Below are 18370 nucleotides of genomic sequence, written 5' to 3' on the forward strand. Positions count from 1 at the left end.
TCCCTCATATTTGCAAACCTCAGATCCACTTTTCAAGGGAAAGAGGGATGTGTAAGAGCAAGAAAAAGCTGTGGCTACTGACCCATCTCCTCCCTGGCCCAGGTGCACTTGATGAAGGACTCGTTGTCAGAGTTGGACGGGGGTGCAACGGGGGGCAGGTTGGGGGCCACGCTGCACACGATGGTGCCCCGGTGCTTCGGGGCGTTGGCCGAGTTGAAGGTGACGAATTCGGGGGTGCCGGTGGCTTTGCGCTGCTCCGGCGTGGCCCGGTCCAGGTTGTTGTGTGGCGCGTCGCTGAGGATGTTGAGCTCGATGGGGGGCACGGGCTGGGTGCCCACGCCCACGCTCTTGGAGAACTCGCTCTTGGAGAGCAGGTCGGGGTCCTCGCGGGCCACCGGCTTGTGTGCCTTGGCGCGCTGGTGGCAGCGTTTGCGGACGAGCACGAAGGCCGCGGCCAGGATGGCCGCCCCCAGTACGCCCGCCGCGATCTCCGCGATCTCCTCGGGGCCCAGCGCCCACTGCGTGGGCACGATGGCGGGCGTGATGATGGGCTGGGTGCAGTAGTCCCCCTGGTAATCCGGCGGGCAGATGCAGTGCACGGAGCCCCGGCTGCTGACGCAGCGCCCGGCGTTGCGGCATGGGTTGTCTTGGCACTCCTCTGCCAGCTTCTCACACCTGTGGGGAGACAGGCACGGGGACAACCCCTGTCAGTCTGGAATGCACCAGAACTGCCTCATCCTGGTCAGGCTCTGGCTTACACCACCCAAGGATGCTCTGTTCTGGTCTGCTCTCCCTCCCTCACTGGATTTTGTTACCTGCTTATCTTGGCAGCAGATCCGTGAGTATAAAATGATGCTTTTCAAAAGAGCACGTTTTACAGGGTGGCCCTATTTTTCAGTTGTATGCCCAAATCAAAATGGGGGGCTTTCTGCCTCAGAGGGGTGTTTGAAATTCTAGGGCTAGCACTGCATAGAGAGATGCTCCCATCCTGTTAAATTAGGAAGCCCGGAGTCAGTGTGTTAATCTCCTATGAAACCTCCCATGTCCTCCAAGCTCTGTGGAGCCTCTGGATGGTCTGTGGATGTCTGCAGGTTGCAGCAAACATTTGGGAAAAGACTACCACGTGAGGTGGTGAGTGGATAGCCTTGCTGGAGAGGCTTTTTCATATTTTACGGAACATCTGCAGAACTGAGATAGAATTTCTGATTCTCTGTCCTGCTCCACCCCACACACAACCTAAATGTTTGCCAGGAGTACAGGGGACCTTTCCTTCCAAGAGCAATGGCCTCCCCATGCTTGGGGGAATATAAAGTGCTTTAGTGGATTTCCTTCCCTTTTTCTGTTCTCCTGTGAGGTTGGCACAGCTCTTGTAGTCAGTGGTTTAGGATGTGTGAGCTGGTGTGTGTGACATGCAGCCACAGGCTCTGGCTGATGTCAGGTATTACACTGCCACCTAATGCTCAGCTACAAGCTCTTATTCCAAGAGCTGAATGGATAATTTCTGCCTTTGCCTTGATCCACGGGACCAGTGTCCATCCTGGCTAAATGGGCAAGGCAGAAGGATGAACTGGGTGTGATGCTGTTTGAGCCTGCGCTGGGAATCTCTGACCAGAAGGAGACAAAGTGGGGGCCTTGGAGGGGCTGCTGGACTGGGGTGGTAATGCCCACTGTCTTGAGCTGGCATTTGAAGTGGGTGAATCACAGCTGTGAGCTGGGACAGAAATTTCTTCTTCATGAACCCCGCAGAGCTGGTCCCAGATAGAAGCAATCCCTTTAGCACCTTGCAGGGTGGGCTCAGGCTACTGAAGCAGGGGGCACCCCACAGCTCTGCCAGGCAGGTTCCCCCAGCCTCAGAGCACCCTCCTGCCACGCAGGGCAGTGTCTGCCTGTACCCTGCTGCCAGGCCCCCCACCACAGCCAAGGTGTTCCCATTCCTGCTGAACTCAGCTCCCGAGTTCCCTCACAGGGAGCAGCAGTGTGTGGGGAGAGACTCTCCCAGCAAGGAGAGACTCTGCAGTGCCCCACAGCACCTGCAGCCACCAAAGCCTCTGTGAGCAGAGATGTTTCTGTTTTCCCTGCTGCTCAGAGGAGCAATGGCCACACGATGGCAGAGTTATTTGTGTCCTGTTCTGCCCAGCTCTGCCTGCCAACACCTCCCGGCTGCAATGCTCAGGTGCCTGCAGTTTGCAATTAAGCCCAGAGCGAGTGGATCTGTGGGCTCAGAAGCGTGCAAGGCTCGTGTTTTCAGCCCACCGTGGGGTGCCAGCTGTCCCAGAGCCCCCCAGGCCTTACCTTTCGCCCAGGTACCAGTCAGGACAGTGGCAGGAGTAGCCGGTGGCCGAGAGGGAGCAGGTTCCCCCATGCAGGCAGGGCTTGGATTCACAGGGACTGTCCCCAAGCTCACAGTGCTCGCCAGAGAACAGCCCAGGGCAGATGCAGGTGTAACCTGGAGGGGATGAGAGTGAACATATCTGTGTGGAAAAATGGGCAGGAACAGGGGGGAGCAGTGCCTGGCGCTGGGGGCCCCACAGGGGGCTCGCATGGCCACCCAGGCCCAGGAGTTTGCTGCTGCAGGCATTTGGGACACCCAGGCCACCCCCGGAGGCCTGGTGGGTTGATTAAAGATCCCAGCGTGGTTTTAGGAGGCTGGGTGGCCACTTTGGGGCAACACAGTGGCACTAGGGAGCTGTCTGAGCAACAAGTCAAGCCTGTCCTGTCCTGACACAGATCAGAGATGCAGTCAGGGCATGGCTTTATTGCATGGAGAAGCTGAGGGACAAATCTGGGTTAAAGGAAGGGGAACTTGGCTGGCTGATTCACAGTTTCTGACTCTGTTCAGTGCAATCCCCTGTCCCTGTAATTTGTTGTTCTCAGGAGTCTTTGGTCCTGCAAGTTCTCGTGGTATGAAGTGCCTGTCTCAACATGCCAAGTTTCTCCTGCTTACAGGAGATGTCTGCTCACAGACAGAGAGAAACCCAGCACAGCCACGGACTCGGAGGGGGCTCCTGCTGTTTGTGCTTTTGGCTGCTGTTTAGCACAGCCCTAAGCATGGGAATGTCCCTGGCTGTGCTGAGCTCCTGCTCGTCACCTGCCTGGTGCTGCTGTGCGGGAAATTCAGAGTTTCCACCTTGCAGCAAACTTGTAAAGTCTTTCTACTCATCCACAAGTTGAACAACCCTGCTTTAGAGCACGGGGCAAACAACCTGGGCCTGTTCCCACATGTGTCAGCGGCTGTACCAGAAGGACGTGCTGACACTGGTGCAGCAGGTGCTGGACATTGCCCACAGGGCTGTGTGTGCCCAAACACATGTCCTGGATGTGGGGCTCACTTGTGTTTGTGGTCCTGAGCGCTGTGGTTGGGGTGGTGCTGGGCTGGCCCGGGTGCTCTCCCCACAGCTGTGTTCTCACACGGCCACGTGGTTCCCCGGGCTCGCTCCCACAGGCGAGTCCCTGCCTGTGCAGTGATCCCACGCCTGAGATCCCCGGGCACAGCTCTGCATGAACTCCTGCTGCCTGCCCAGGGCCCCCAGCATGGAGCCCATGGCACTCAGGGAACCAGGGTAACCTCACAAATAAACACCCCTTGGGCAATGCCTTCCCTGCAGCAGTGCCCTGCCTGGGGCCATGTCCCACAGGCTCTTTCCTGGCCACTTGGGCCATTTGCAGGAGAAATTGTTCATCCCGGAAGGAAATTTTGGGAAGGGCTCTGGAGGATCATTAGGTTATTGCTGAGGGAGTGATTTTTCACCTTCCCCTCCCACTGTATTCTCTCTGCAAATGAAAGCAGGGGATGCCTTGACTTAGAGCAGAAGAGATGTGGTTTCCCCTCGTGGGCTTTGAGCCCCTTCCAGTCCAGCCAGAGCGGTTTTCTGTGCAGAGGGTCTGAAGGCTGAGGAGTCAGTGCCAGCCAGACTAACTGTTCTGTACATTTACACCTGGTGTCAAACAAGTTCACCTGAACCAGGCAGCTGCTGAGTCGACAGGGCTGGGAATCTTGTTCCCAGAGGCAGCAGGCAGGGCAGGAGAAGGTGGTGCCTCCTCTGTCCTCACTTGCTCGCTGGGCAGGGTGTGCTTTGGCAAGGGCCCCAAAGAGCTGCAGGAGCAGCTTCTGCCCCACACAGCAGCGTGGGAAGCACCCCACTGCCCCTCGGAGAGGCCGAGGCACAGGCAGTACCCATCTCATAGACAGGGAGTTATGGGGTGCAGCCCTGCTATGCTGGCAGCTACAGTGACTTGTAGGGCAGTGACACACGGGGGACATCCTCAGCCCCTGTCCCTGTGATATAGGTCACTGCAAGGGGCCCCTCTGATAGCAGGGATGGGGCAGCAGGGACATTGCCTAGGGCAGAGCCTCTTTGGGGTGTGTGCACCCCACGTTAGCCTGGGACTCCTGGATTTGAGTTTACGGTTTTCCCATATCCCTTTGCATAGCCCTGGGGAGTCGCTCACTGCAGTGGGAAGAGACCAAGATCTTGGCTTGTTTCTGCCCAGATACCATCACCACATGATCCCATCTTGCCTGATTCCAGCCTTGTTAACAGCTCCTTAAGCAAAAAGGATGCAGAGGGGTGGGTGGAATCTCTACATGCATTTGAGTTTTTGGCAACACTCTGCTCTCCTGTGTCATGCACACTGCTTAGAAACACCTTCCTGCCCTCTGGGCCCATGGTCCACAGGTGAGAGCCAGGATGATGATCTCACACCCCACAGCTGCTGCTGCACTGAGTCTCCTGAGGTCCCCTGGGATAGAGGATCTCTACTTCCCCTCTGGAATAGCCCCTCCACAGGGATAAATAAAGTTGTTGCATCTTTCCCCCCTCACTGCTTACTGCTCTCCTCCAGCTCTGTGTGGGATGTTCACATACCTCCTCCATGAGTTTCGGAGCACATCCCATTGTTGAGGCAAGGGTTGCTGCTGCAGGCACCCGTGGGGGAGCAGCACTGCCTGATTCCAACCTCCTCCAAGACTTCCTTCGACTGCCCTTTCCCTGGAAGGAGAACCACTTCTCTGCCGTTGATTGCAACCACGTCCAGGCAGCCCCTGAACCCCCGTGTGACTCTCTGGGACTGCAGCGGCTGCCGGAGGCCCCCAAAAATCAGGTCTCGCCTGCCCTGGGAGATGCTACAGGTCCCTGGCAGCTGGAGAGAGGCGTTGTCCAGGCCGTCGATGAGCAGGCGGACGGAATTGTTCTTCACCTCCAGGAACACCGAGTGCCACTCGCCGTCACTCACAAACCGTGAGGAGGAGAGGTTACCAGAGGAGCTCCCCTGGCAGCTGTAGCCAAGCTGAGGCACTCCATTAACCACCTGTAAAACACAAAATCACAGGTAGCTGTGACACCAGTGGCTTCTGTTTATGAAGGGTTTCAACTTTTCTCCTGCTACTTGTTCCCCTCTCTCCTGGCTTTCACATTGACAGCTGAGATTACTCCAAATTTTCTAATTCCAAGAAGTATCAAATGCAGCCCCTTTCACCTTTTTTATCCTACACTTGAATCAATTAGTGACTACAACTCCTTTATTTTGCAACACCTTCATCTCTCTGGCACAATTTCACCCGTGGTCCTTCCCAGCAGCCTTTGACCATCATGCAAGGAGGGAAGCCCATCTTTCCATGTAACAGAGCCATGGGATCGTACAGCTACTACTGCAGCTGCTTGCCCTTTCTCCCACCTTCCTGAGCCTGAGGAGAGCCTTGGCATTCAGACTATCCAAAAGTGCATCACCAGTCACAGATGGACTCTTGTTCTGGGCCACGTGGCTTTTCTTCTGTTCTCACTGTCTCATTAGTTGGGGGGAAGGTGCTGGAGCAGTTGCCCCTTTGGCAGGGGTGAGGGTGGTGAAAGAATCTTATTGAGGAGAAGCACTGGCAGCTTTCTCTGGAGGAAAAAGGAGGACTTGGGAAGCAGAGAAAGGAATTACTGTTGTACCCATGCTGGAAAACCAGGCCAAAGTTACTGATATGTGCTGCAATCTAATCCTGGATCTCCTCAGATTGGAGAGAGACAAGGTACTGAGCTGCTAAAAGTGAACCACACCAACGTCCCCTGCATTAAACTGGGACATCAGAAATTCCTATTTCTGGCCCAAGATTCATCTTTAAGAGTCATAAAGGATGGAGAAAGGAAAAGTTAGCTGTGTTGTTTCACAGAGAAATCACGGTTAAACCCCTTTTCACCTTTATCTCCCCAGTGCTTTGTTGATAAAACACCTCTCTCACAGAAGCCAAGAGCCTATGGAAAAGGAGAAGAGAGATGGAATGAAGGGCTGGTGGGAAACTTGCAGAGCTTGCTATGTAACATCAAGCAGTTCATCCCAGGCAGGAGAGATGTCCATGAGGGATATCAGAGACAGTGAGGAGGGTTTGATTCTTGGAAGGGGTTGGAAAAGCAGGAATGTTTACGGGCTACACTGACTCTAGAGAAACCCACACACAATATGAAGGGGCTATTCTGGAGCAGAGCAGGACAACATTAACTCTTAGAGAAGCCCATTGTATAAATAAACACCAGTGGAAAGAGAGAGCAACTGCTGAAGGAAGAAAGAACAAGAAGCAGCTGGCACATGGCATGGAAGGGCCTCAGGGCAACACGTGTGTAAATCCCTTTGCACAATTGGCAAGCACACCAGAGAACTCTGTCACTTCATCTGCAGGAACATGATTTCTCTTCAGATGGGTCTGTAGATTTGGCTTATCAATTTCTGGGGCTGGGAGACAGCTGAGAACTCAATTCCCTGGAGCAAGAACTGACACACTGCCAAGCCCTTCCCAGCTTGCCTGGTGTGCCATTCTCTTCCTGCAACCTATTTCTGAACATCGGGAGAGCTTAGAGAGTGGTATAGTGATGATATGCACACTCTCGGGAGAGTAATCCTCTTCAACAAATCTACAAACCATCACTTATGGTCCTTTACAGTCTTTGGCTCATATCTGGAGTACCTCAGTCTACAAAGTTTAAAATCTTGAGGGATCCCTTCATTTTTATCAGGACCGGTGGTTTAGAAATTTTTTTATCCCTAAGATATTGCTAATAAAGTGAGTCAGGAAATAAATGATTCACAGGCACTTTTATGGAGGAGGCTTTACAAATGTTTCCTATTGAAAAGATTGTGAAGACAAGCTTGGGTACAGGAGATTGTGGGCTCACTGAACTCCACCAATAATGAGCCTTTTCTCCCTTGACTCCCTGTGCTGGCCTGGATCAGTGGAGTTTCTTGCCATCTTGTCTTTCCTAAGCACCACCTGAAGTGCTGGATTCCTTCTGATGAGCTCTTTGGTGACTTGCCTTCCCAGAGGTGAGGTAGAAAGCTTGAGACCCTTCATGAGAAGTTTTTCTCACTGGCCCTTTGCAGTTCAGCCTGAAGTCACTCTCAGAGATGGGTACAAGACACATGGATGGTATTTCTCTGATCCTGCTCTTCAGGAGGGATGGCTGTGGCAGCAGGAGCTTGAAATATATGCAAAAGGCATGTGTGTGGGGGTTGGCTGCTGTGCAGCTCCCTGTCTGTGTGGGTCTTTTGCAACTGTGGAAAGATGGAACAACAGGAAAATGGGGTTGTGAAACCATGAGAAGGGATGGGGAAATCCAAGGACAGGATGAACACTTCCAGGTAGGTTATAGTGTGTAGCTCCCAATGCAATCAGTCTCAGGGACAAATCTCTGTAAGCTGGTAAGTGTGTGATCTTAGTCTCCAGTTAGTCTGAATTCAGTTGATGAGGAATATATAAAAACGCTGTTCTTTAGTCAACTGCTGCTTTCCTTCTGTTGCCAAAGTGGAAGAGGGAGATGATCTTTGAATGCTTTGGTAAGTTCAGTGTTCAGTTGAAGAGAGGAGAGTGATCAGAATGAAATATTCCTGTCTCTGCAGGTGTCTAAAATAATGAAACCATCTGAAGAAAGTGGTTGAAAAGTGGTGGGCGAAAAATGTAATTTAGGATTCCTGTTCTGTCTTTTCTGTCCATTATTGTAAAGGACCTTTAATTTGAGGTATGGGAGAAAGTTTGCCCCTTGCTAAAGTAGAAACAAATTGGTTTGTGGACAACTCCACCTGACAAATTCTTTGTCCTGAGAGGTGAGATGCAAGAGAGGAACGAAGAAACAAGAATGAAGAAACAAGAATGAAGGTGATGGAGACCTGCTATGGTGACTTCACCAGAAGTCACACCAGACACCAACACATGCATTTACATGTACTGAGGATGATTTCCCGTTGTGGCTGCAGCAATTGCCAAACTGTGCTTGGCTCTCATTTGGTATTCCCAAGTCTTGTATTTCACAAATTACTAAGGGTATGTATTTTTGCATATTATTTCTGTGATTCCTTTCCCTGAGAGAGTTAAGTATTTGCAGCTGTGGAGAGAAATCCCCCTGCACTGCCATACCCACCTCCAGAGTGGTGTGGTCACTCCCGTTGGCGTGGAACACGACTGAATGATGCTGGTGGGTCTTGAGGCGAAAGTGCATGTGCCAGGAGCCAGCCTGGGAGTGCTGGTACCAAATGTAGCTGTGGCCCCCAAACCTCACAGCTGTTCCTGAAAGGAGAATGAGAGAAAGGTCTCATCTTTGTGGCACTTTGAGGCTATGGACTGTAAAAAGCCTTGCCTCTTTTCCTAGCCTGATGCCACAACTTGTCCAGGAGCAGTTCCACCCACAGCAAGCCGTGGATGCTGCCACTGCATCTCCCACAGTCCCACCAGGAGCTCCCAGTATTTCTTCTATGTACTCAGCTGTGAGGCAACCCTGAAATCCCATCCTGGCTATTTCTGTCCTTCAAGGTGCCCTCAGGGTCTACAACACCCTTGAATTTCTCCATCCTTACTAAATTTTTATATTTTTCTGTGGTATCCCCTTACATTCTGCCCTAGTTTAACTTATCCCTGCTCCCTCCAATTATTTCTTGAAGTATCCTACAGCCAGTGTAACAAATACACTTTATTTGACTTTCCTTACATTTATCAGTTATTCTGTGCTTTGCCAGCTCCAGGATCAACATATGAGATCACAAATAAAAAATTTTGATCACTGACTTTCATTTACTGCTAAGTATGAGTGACTTTTCCCAATCAGAGAGACAGATGCTGCTGTTATTAAATGCAACAGGAGATTAACTTTAAAAAACAGACTATATGAAACTTTCAGACTCCGAAGTTGTGCGGAGAACTGTTGGTCACTGGGCAACCTAATTCCACAGAAGATCCAGGTTCTCTATAATGTACTGAAGGAGAACACAACGTGCCCAGGTTTATAGGGTCAGACCAGGAAGGAGTGCTCACCATTGCACGAGCAGATCTGCTCCAAGCTGTGCCGTGGGGTGAGGACGCTGAGCCGGGCAGTGCTGTACGTGGACATCATGCCTGGATCCAGCTGGATGGTCTCCCTGCAGACACGGTGGGCACAGTCTGACCCGTGACAGGGCACGTGGATCGCTTTCTTCATCCGGAGCCCGACCAGCTGGTCCATCTCCCCAGCTGACCCAGTGAGCTTGCTGGCCAGCACCCGTGGCTCGTACAAGGAGCCGTGTGGCTCTCCAACAGCCAGGAGCAGATCCACCCCATCAGAGGCTGCTGCAGGCTGCAGGCTGGCCATGTGGATGTTCTGGCGCCGGGTGACGAGGATGTTCCCCAGGAATCTCTGCAGGTTGCGCCAGTGGTCCCCCACAAACTCCTCGGGGGAGAGGTGTCGGAAGTGCAGCACCACTGCCTTGTCCAAGGCCTCCTGCGTGAAGCACCACACGTGGACGCTGACGCTCGTGGTGGCTGTGAACGTTCCATCACTGACTGTCACGTTCAGAAGGTAGTGGCCGTGGGGGAGCTTGTCCCCAGCGATAATCTTCCCATCTGCAGCCCCGACAGAGAAGAGCCCCTCCTTGGGCACCTGCGCCACCAAAGTGTACACCAGTGTGTCGTGGGGGTCCCGGTCCGTGGCGTGGATCTTGCCCAGGACGCCGCCTCGGAAGGCCTCCTCGTTGGTGGTGATGAATATTTCCAGGGGAAGGGCCGAGGGGGCGTATTGGCTCTGCTCAGTCACTTGGATATTTATAAATGCAGATGAGGAGAGGGGAGGGATGCCGCTGTCGGAGACCTGGCGTGGAAAATAAAAGGATCTGTTACAGCCACATGCTGACTTACTGCCACCTCACCTGACTGAAGAGTGACTTTCAGGGAGCACTGAGTGAAGCTCTCAGGCAGCAGGTTGGGAGTGAAGAAGAAATGGGAAAAATTGGCAGTGGTGTTGGAGCTCTGCCTGGAGAAAGCCCTAGGGAAAGGGCAGCATCCCTTCCAGCATCCATTGATTGAGGCTTTCTGCTAGGGGTGGGGTCACGCTCACTTCCCTGTGCATTCAGCAGCAGCTGAGGCACCTCTGAGTGGCTCTGAATTCCTGAGGGTTAATAATTTTTTGTGATGTTGCCAATCTTTGTGGTTCCATGCATAACTGAGTGTAGAGAGATGTAAAGCAGTTATGCACATCAACACATTCGCTCACCTTCCAGGCTGTTAAAGCTCCTGTCCCACCTCTGACAATGTCTGTCTAGCATTGAGTCAAGGAACCTCAATCAGAAAAATGCGAATAATCAGATTATGGGATAAATTTCTCCCTAATGCTAAGCAGTTAGAGGTTGAGGTTTGTAATATAATAGTACCCAGCTTTTACAACAACTGCTATTACTGAAGAAGTATGCACTTTAAATGTTATTATCCTTTTGTTTGTAATGGACTATCCCTACTGATAATGTTGAAAAATAATGAATTCATTCTGCAACAATAGAAATCTTTTTTGAAGAGGAACTGAAACCACTTCTTAAATGACAAGGATAATTAGAGAAAGCTTGTAGGACCAGATCCAGGTCTCACTTTAAATTGGAATTCACTAGAATGATTATGGGGAAAGCATCTGTCTAAGGAAACTGCTGACAGAGTATTGTTCATGACCATATTATCTGATTTTATCAACACAGAAGCTGGCCCCCTGCTTCTTGTGGGCAGACTGTGTGGAGAATTGAGCTCTGGAGCTGGCTCCAAGCTGCAAAATTTGTGCCTGGATTGGATTTCTTCAAAGCCAGAGATGTTTTCATTCAGCTGGGCCATGGTAATCACATTTTATTGCTGCTTAAGCTAGCTGGGAAATTCAGACAGCAGGACAGTAACACAGGTTCTACCTGGACTTGCAATAGGTACTGTTCTTTCATTCTTCTGTTCAGGACAGATGATGTCACCAGCAGACCATTTTGGGTGACTTCAAAGGCTTTCCCATCATTGCCCTGGGTGATCTGGAACGAGTATGGTGGCCCATTGTCTGGAGAGTCTCTGTCGCTCATAATCAGCTCCAGGACACTTGTCCCCACGGGAGCATTCTCCTGAAATGGGAAAGATCCTATTGGAGGAAGGTAAGCAAAAAGAAATGCCCCAGGGGAACCTACAATGCCCCAGGAGCTGCTGGATCAGGAACAGGAAAACAAATCCCACCCCTGCCCTAGAACACACAGAGCACAAAGCAGCAATGTGATTCATCACTGTCTCCACTTTGCTCCAACAGCAGCCTAGGAATGAGTTCCTTAGTGCAAAGAGAGGGAGAACAAACTGTCTCCTGGCTTACCTGCACCACCACACTGTAGTTGAGCTGGAAGAAGCGGGGAGGATTGTCATTGACATCAGACACATGGATGTGCACAGGGACATCACTGAACTGAGCAGGGTGGCCGTTGTCCGTGGCTCGAACTGTCAGCGCATAACTGGGGATCTGGAGGATTTGTGGTGCAGGATTACTTGGAGAAATGGCAGAATGGTGGCTTTTTCACATTGAAATTGTATTCTGCTGCAGCTTGATGAAATGCCTGAGGCCATATGTGGTCATGCACCATGGCCATAACAGCTTTGCTTTTGGCTAAGGCTCTCCATCCATAAATCTCACTCAAAGCTCATTGCTAAACTAAATCAGCCTCAGAACAGTTGCAGAGAAGAGAATCAACTTGGCAAAGATGGATGAAACTAAGCTGGGCAAACACCTGTCAATAATACTGGCTTAAGAATCATAGAATCACAGAATAAACTGAGCTGGAAGGGTCCAGTCAGGATCAGCTCCTGTCCCTGTGCAGGACATCCCAAGAATTTTACCATGTGCCTCAGCGTGTTGTCCAAAGGCTTCTGAGCTCCAGAAGGCTGAGACAAGCTTCTGCTGTTTTCTGAATGAAAGATTGTCCAGGTAATCTTTCTCCTCCCCACACCTGTTTTCTCTAATGCTCTAATGCAGAGAAGCAGAACCCAACCATGTTGCTTTCCATAACCAACATTCCCAATATTGGTTGGGGCTGACTCTCACCCAGCCAGCCTGAAGTACCACTAGGGCAGACCAAAACTCAGAGCTGAGCAAGGTGTCCCTGCCCATGGAAGAGGTTGGAACTAGATGATCCTCAAAGTCCCTTCCAATCCAAACCATTCTATGATTGTACACTGCCTTTCCTAAAGTCCAGCCCTCCTACTGCAGTATATGTCAGTCTAGAAAACAAATTAATGCCTTGCCTTCTACCTGCAATATTATGAGTAAGTAATTCAGAAAAAAGGAGGTACCTGAGTAAGCTGCTCTCCCTCAGTCTTTTGGGACACATCTGTTTCAGCCTTCCCATTCTCATTTTTCTGAACTCACCTCCTCCCTGTCCAGATGCTTGGCAATGCTGATCTGCCCGTTTTTGGGTTGAATGGCAAAGTGTCCCAGCGGGTTCCCTTCCACAATGGAATATGTGATCTGATTGTTCATGGACCCATCCAAGTCATCAGCTGACACCTGTTTGGAGAAAAAAAACCTAAACAAACACTGGGACTCTTGGATCAGAAAGGACATGCCATGGAGAAATGGCACCACTTTGTCATTTAAGGGTACTGGTTTGAGCTTGCCTTCAATGAGGAGAGGGAAAGGAGGTAGTTCAAATAAGTGTCATCCCATAGTTTTTTCAAGACAACATAATTTCCTCAGCCTTCTCCTAGTCCCTTGCCTGACTTTACCACCCCTGTGATGGTAATAGGCTGAACAGGGAACTCCACATCACCTTGGGCTCTGCTATTCTATCTAGAGGAGCCTCTGCCTTCCCCAGGTCACAAGGACATTGTCCTTTTTCAGGCATTTTTTCTTCTTGGGATATTCTCAAAGCACCTGAGCCCACCCTTAATTTTCACTTAAAGGCGTCTTATAAGGCAAAGTGTGCTCCATGTCTGTGGAGTTTCAGGAATTCTGCCAATCATTCTTTTTTAAAGTCATGCTTTAATCTTAGATGCTGAACCTAACAAGCCCACTGATGTCGCTGTGTCCAAGGAAAAGAAAAGTACACGAGGAGTGAATATTGCACAGCACAATAAAGAAGAGGTAAAGACAGCTGGCCTAGTTGAGTCATACCGTGAGGATGATCTCTCCAATGGCAGCATCCTCCCGAATGTCAGTGAAGTAGGGATCTTGGATGAACTCCGGTGCATGGTCATTAATGTCAGTAATGTTGATCACCACCATGGTCACATCACTGAGGGAGGCTGAGCCCTTCCTTGTGCCCTCAATGGACAGGTAATACTCGTGACTCACTTCAAAGTCCAGGCTCCCATTGATGTATAAGGCACCTATGTTGGCAGATGGGGAGGAAAAGACAGAAAATACTTCAAATGAATGGCACATGAGATTTCTTGGAATACTGCAGATATGCCAAGGCAACTGCCAAACTGCCAACTGAAACAGTGTAGTTGACCTAACTTTGACCTCCTTGATGTGGAAGAATTAGCAAGAGCCTTGTGGCAAGAGAGGATGAGGAGCCACTGATGAGGATGCTATAGCTGAGGGCAGAAGTCATTGCTGACTTAGCCAAGGGCTCATTTCACAGAGTTAACACTAGCCTTCTGATAACAACTCTTATCACACCACTGTGCAAACAGAATAGGGCTTTATTTGGCTGGTAATCATGGCTCAACACCTGCCCAAGGTTAGGGTACTATTATCCACGTTCATTGAATGCTACTCAATAAAGCTGCCTGTTATCCTGGGCTGTAGGTTCCTCGTGGGATCTCAGTGGAAAGACTTTTTAAATGAAAACACTTTCTCCTGAATTTTGAAGTGGGAAAATTTCCTCATCCTGTTCTCCACATATCCCTCATTCACATGGGCCTGTCTCAGGTCTCAAATGTAGAGAAGGAATCTTTCCATTAATTTCAGTAAGATTTGGATCACTCCTTAAGTGACTTGGATAGCAAAATTTGAAGTAGAAAAGAAGACTGTATTCCCTACCCTTGTTCTGGGTAAAAACAGAGGTAAGCAGAAATGGGAGCCAAATGGGGAGGAACCAGAGAAGATGCACACAAAGAAACCTTTGATGGTGGATCATCCTGGATCTGCTCGGGCACAAGATCATTTTACCTGTGTTTGAGTTGAGCTGAAATTTCCCATGGTCATTGCCATTCACGATTTCATACTTGATCTCGTTGTTTTCTGCATTGTCCCTCGTCAGGACTGACAAGTTGAGGACCTCAGTACCAACAGCCACATCTTCCTTCACCATGGCCACATATTCAGGGGCCAGGAAAACAGGCAGGTATTCATTGAGATCCACAACAGAGACAGTGACAGTGCCGAGGGAAGAGAGGGGCTGCGGGGTGCCCCGGTCGGTGGCACAGACGGTCAGCTCAAAGGCTGAGTGCTGGGAATCCTTCAGAGGCTTTTCCAGCCGGATCACCCCTGTGGTCTCCTCAATTGAAAAGTGTCCATTGGCAGAGTCAGACAGAGAATAGACCACCTCAGCGTTGAGACCTGGAAGGGAAACGGACAGGCTGCAGTAATTCATGGGTAGGGATGCTGCTGGGTTTATTTATTTATCATGCATTAGGACTATATGAACAGAATGGCCTTCAATTCCCAGGGGAAATAGAGGCTGTATGAACATCATACCAACATCGAGTGTGCCCCTGCCCATCTGCAGGTTCAGTCATCTAGCCAGCCCTCACCATTATCCACCAGTGTCAGCTGTCTGTATTTTCCAGTGTTCCTCATTTTTAATTCCTCCTTTTTAATTTGACCTTGTTTTCAAATGTAACTTCTCTTCATATATGCTTCCAAAGAAGATAATTATGATCTTTCTTCTCTAAATTCAGCCTCTGCTGGAGAGGTTTATTTAAAGTTCCTTTCTTAGGAGCCTTACCTATACTTCTGAGAATCTGTATTGTCAGGAGGACCTCTCCATCCATATTACCTACCTCAGCCATATCTAAAACTCCTTTTTTCCTTTATTAGACTCATTCTCAGTCCCCACCTTTGAACACGCTTCTGTCCAGTCTGGATCCCTGTGTCACAGTCTGTGCTGTGTATCACAGCTACAGTTACTGAGCACATTCTCAAAGAAGGTCTGCATGTTTCTGCAGATACTGCGCTCCCAACAGGGTCACAAAAATGCTGATGCCAGCCCAGTAGTCAAGAACTTGTCAGTGATGAGATCCAGGCACATCTTTGCCAGGATTCAATCATCTAAGCCCATTGCTGTAGCACTTCCCTAGGTTTCAAAGGCTTCTGTTCAGAATGAAAGATGAACTCTACCAACACACAAATCCCATTCTGACTCACCCTCATCAAGGTCCCTGGCAGCAACCACAGCGATGGGTGTCTTGGTTGTGGTGTTATCAAAGACGGCCACGGTGCAGTGGCTGGGGAAGAACCTGGGTGCGTTGTCATTGGTGTCCTCAATGATCAGCGTAACATCAGCCTGGCACGAACGGCCCCCGCCGTCAGTGGCTTTGGCTACGAGGTGGTACGTGGGCTTCTGCTCACGGTCCAGGGGTGCAGATGTGCTCAGCTCCCCTGTGGGAAAGAACAGGAGGTGGTCGTGTCTCCAGCAATCACAGCTGCAGCCTGCAAGAGCTCAGAGAGGTTCAGCTGTTTTCCTGGATGAACCGTGGGAGACAATAATTGAGCTAATAGTGGTGATGTGTCCACGCCACATTGCTCAGGGCTATCCTCGGATCATTGCCAGCCAGGGCCCTGGCAAGGCTTCGCATGGGCAGTCCTGCAAGTTCAGCTGAACTTCATCCAAGGGATGCCATCACGGGATGAAACTGTTCATAAATAAATTGTACTTCTAAACTCCACTGCACTGAGATTTCTGCAATGTAACGAACCCAAGTGATCTCTAGAATGACCATCAAGTCTGGGTAAATACACTGCCCAAGACCTGACAAGAGGTGTTTTGGGAGATAGAACTTGTGTCTTTGGCTCAAGCCAAATACTTGTTGCTCTTTCCTCCTTGAGACCTGGCTGCTAGCAATAGTGTCTGCTCTTCATTTTAACAGAACAGACAGAGCAAACGGGACGATGTAGGACTCCCTCTCCTCTATGCTGTGGCCATTCCTTCCTAGCCTGGGACAGCTGCAATAAACAGCTCCTTGTGTTGGTTAAGAGGAGCTAAGTGTTGAGCCATGCTGGCAGCTTGCTTTTCTCAGGGGTGGGTGAGGAAGAGGATAAAGGCAGCCTTGCTCTCACCTGTGTGTGGGCCCAGCCGGAACTCCTCCGCGCCGGGGCCGTGCAGGCTGTAGGTTATCTGGGCATTGCTGCCGACATCGGGGTCGGTCGCTGATATTTTCAAAATTAAAAGACCCGGCCCAGCATCTTCAGAGACTCTCCCAGTGTAGAGTATCTGGCCAGGACAAAAGAAATCATTGGCATCTGAGCTATCCCCAAAATACCTCCACTGCATATGGAGGGAGAACAGACCCACAGAAGCTTCACAGAGAAGGATAAACCCTGTGTTTTATAGGGGAACACAATGTGCCTCCCATTCCTGGCTGCTGGGGTGTGGACTGGGACAAGTGAGCTCATTTCACACAAGCCTTTGAATCTCCTTTGGGAAGTAACCACCTCTGTTCGTTCTCACCACTGCTGACGTCCACACCGGTGATCAGCTCTCTGGAGCAACAAACCTCCTGATGGGAATCTCCCAGCTTAGCAGGATATAAAACTCAGTAATTTACATGTCCCTTCCCAGGAGGCTTCCTGGCATTGTTTATCTCCAAAAATTACTCTTCATAATGCTTAGGCTCTCACTTGCTGCTGGCAAACATGCTTGGAGGCTAGATTTAATATTCTTGCTTGACATGCTGCTTAATTAAAATTGTTAAGCATAATCAAAGCAACAGGATCGTGTGAGAAGAATTATGACAAGCCAAATCCTTTAACATGCTCTGCCTGTTCTTTCTTCTTTTCTATTGTGTTCTTTCCCTCCTAGGATCTCCCTTTATGCCCCTGATGTCCCAGAACTGACATCTTACCTGGCCACACTCAGGGCTGTTGTCATTGATATCCAGTACAAAAATTTCCACTTCGGTGGTAGCCTGAAATTTCCCATCAGAGGCCACAACCTTGAGGAGGTATTTCTCTGTATCTTCTCTGTCCAGAGGCTTCTTGGAAGAAATTGTCCATTCGCCCTCAATTTGCTCAACTGTGAACTGTCCCAGTATGTCTCCTTCTAGAAGGGGGCAGGAAGCAAGCAAAAAATGGAATTTACTAAGTGCTGAAAATCAGAAGGGATAAGGAAAGGGAATATGGGTGTGTCCACTGATGGATCCTTGGGAGACCTGAATGATCTGGATGCTCCTAGAAGTCTTTTCCAACCCAAATGATTCCATGACTCTCTGACTCACAGTGATGATACAGAGGGCACTGGTGGTACATCCAGCAGGTAAGGAGCTTTTGGTCAACCTCACTGCACAGCTGGGAAATATCCTGCATGTTTTAGTTACTCCCTGTCTGCATGTTACAGTTGGAGAAAGAAACAACTGATTGCAGAAATGTCAGTAATCTTCTGCAAATGTGCATATTCATTGCCTCAAAACCACATTGTCTCACCTTCCCAAAGCCTCTCAGTCTTTTTTGTGCATGTTCCTAAAGGAATCCAAGAGCTGTAAATACCCTGCAGACATGGTTTGGATCTTACTCCTATGGTACCATGTACAGTTGTACTTCCTCTAACCTGTAGAGGTATTTAACATATAGCTTTGTTTTCTGGGGCTACTTTTTGTTTCTGTAAGAGACAAAGTATGAGAGACAGGTAAATCCAGACTAGGCAGACTCTCTGGTCCACCGGATTGATGCTGCTCCTACTGTCGTTACATATGTTGGATTTTAAATGGGCTGAATGCTGCCACGGGAGAATCCCTCTCTCCTGGATGTAGCTGGTATTCTCTGCTGACCCAGGAGGAAGCACATCAGGCAATGGGGGTCAGTGAAGAGAGCTGGCTGTGGAATCTGTGTTTGACTCTGAAGGGTCTTGCACAGTGGGCTAAATTAAATTCACTCCCTTTCTGCTTTTATTTGTGCGGCAGTGATGAGGTTGTGGAGGCACAATGACACCTGTACTA

The 18370-nt window shown here is 49.9% G+C and overlaps 1 protein-coding gene across 1 annotated transcript in view; it reads right to left on the reverse strand.

The window, feature by feature from the left end:
- FAT2 (FAT atypical cadherin 2) overlaps nucleotides 1-18370 on the reverse strand; it is a 59571-nt gene that overhangs the window by 5788 nt on the left and 35413 nt on the right. The window contains exons 11-23 of the mRNA XM_085591419.1: nucleotides 17282-17478; nucleotides 16497-16650; nucleotides 15585-15818; nucleotides 14388-14777; nucleotides 13386-13600; nucleotides 12642-12779; nucleotides 11595-11738; nucleotides 11158-11355; nucleotides 9275-10082; nucleotides 8388-8533; nucleotides 4866-5307; nucleotides 2293-2446; nucleotides 83-675 (exon numbers count right to left, since the gene is read on the reverse strand). Coding sequence (XP_085447545.1) covers nucleotides 83-675; nucleotides 2293-2446; nucleotides 4866-5307; nucleotides 8388-8533; nucleotides 9275-10082; nucleotides 11158-11355; nucleotides 11595-11738; nucleotides 12642-12779; nucleotides 13386-13600; nucleotides 14388-14777; nucleotides 15585-15818; nucleotides 16497-16650; nucleotides 17282-17478 — 3813 coding nt within the window. The remainder of the gene's footprint in view (nucleotides 1-82; nucleotides 676-2292; nucleotides 2447-4865; nucleotides 5308-8387; nucleotides 8534-9274; nucleotides 10083-11157; nucleotides 11356-11594; nucleotides 11739-12641; nucleotides 12780-13385; nucleotides 13601-14387; nucleotides 14778-15584; nucleotides 15819-16496; nucleotides 16651-17281; nucleotides 17479-18370) is intronic.

The sequence above is a fragment of the Lonchura striata genome, chromosome 13 (genome assembly GCF_050655825.1).
Source record: "Lonchura striata isolate lonStrDom1 chromosome 13, ASM5065582v1, whole genome shotgun sequence".
NCBI classification, from domain to species: Eukaryota; Metazoa; Chordata; class Aves; order Passeriformes; family Estrildidae; genus Lonchura; species Lonchura striata.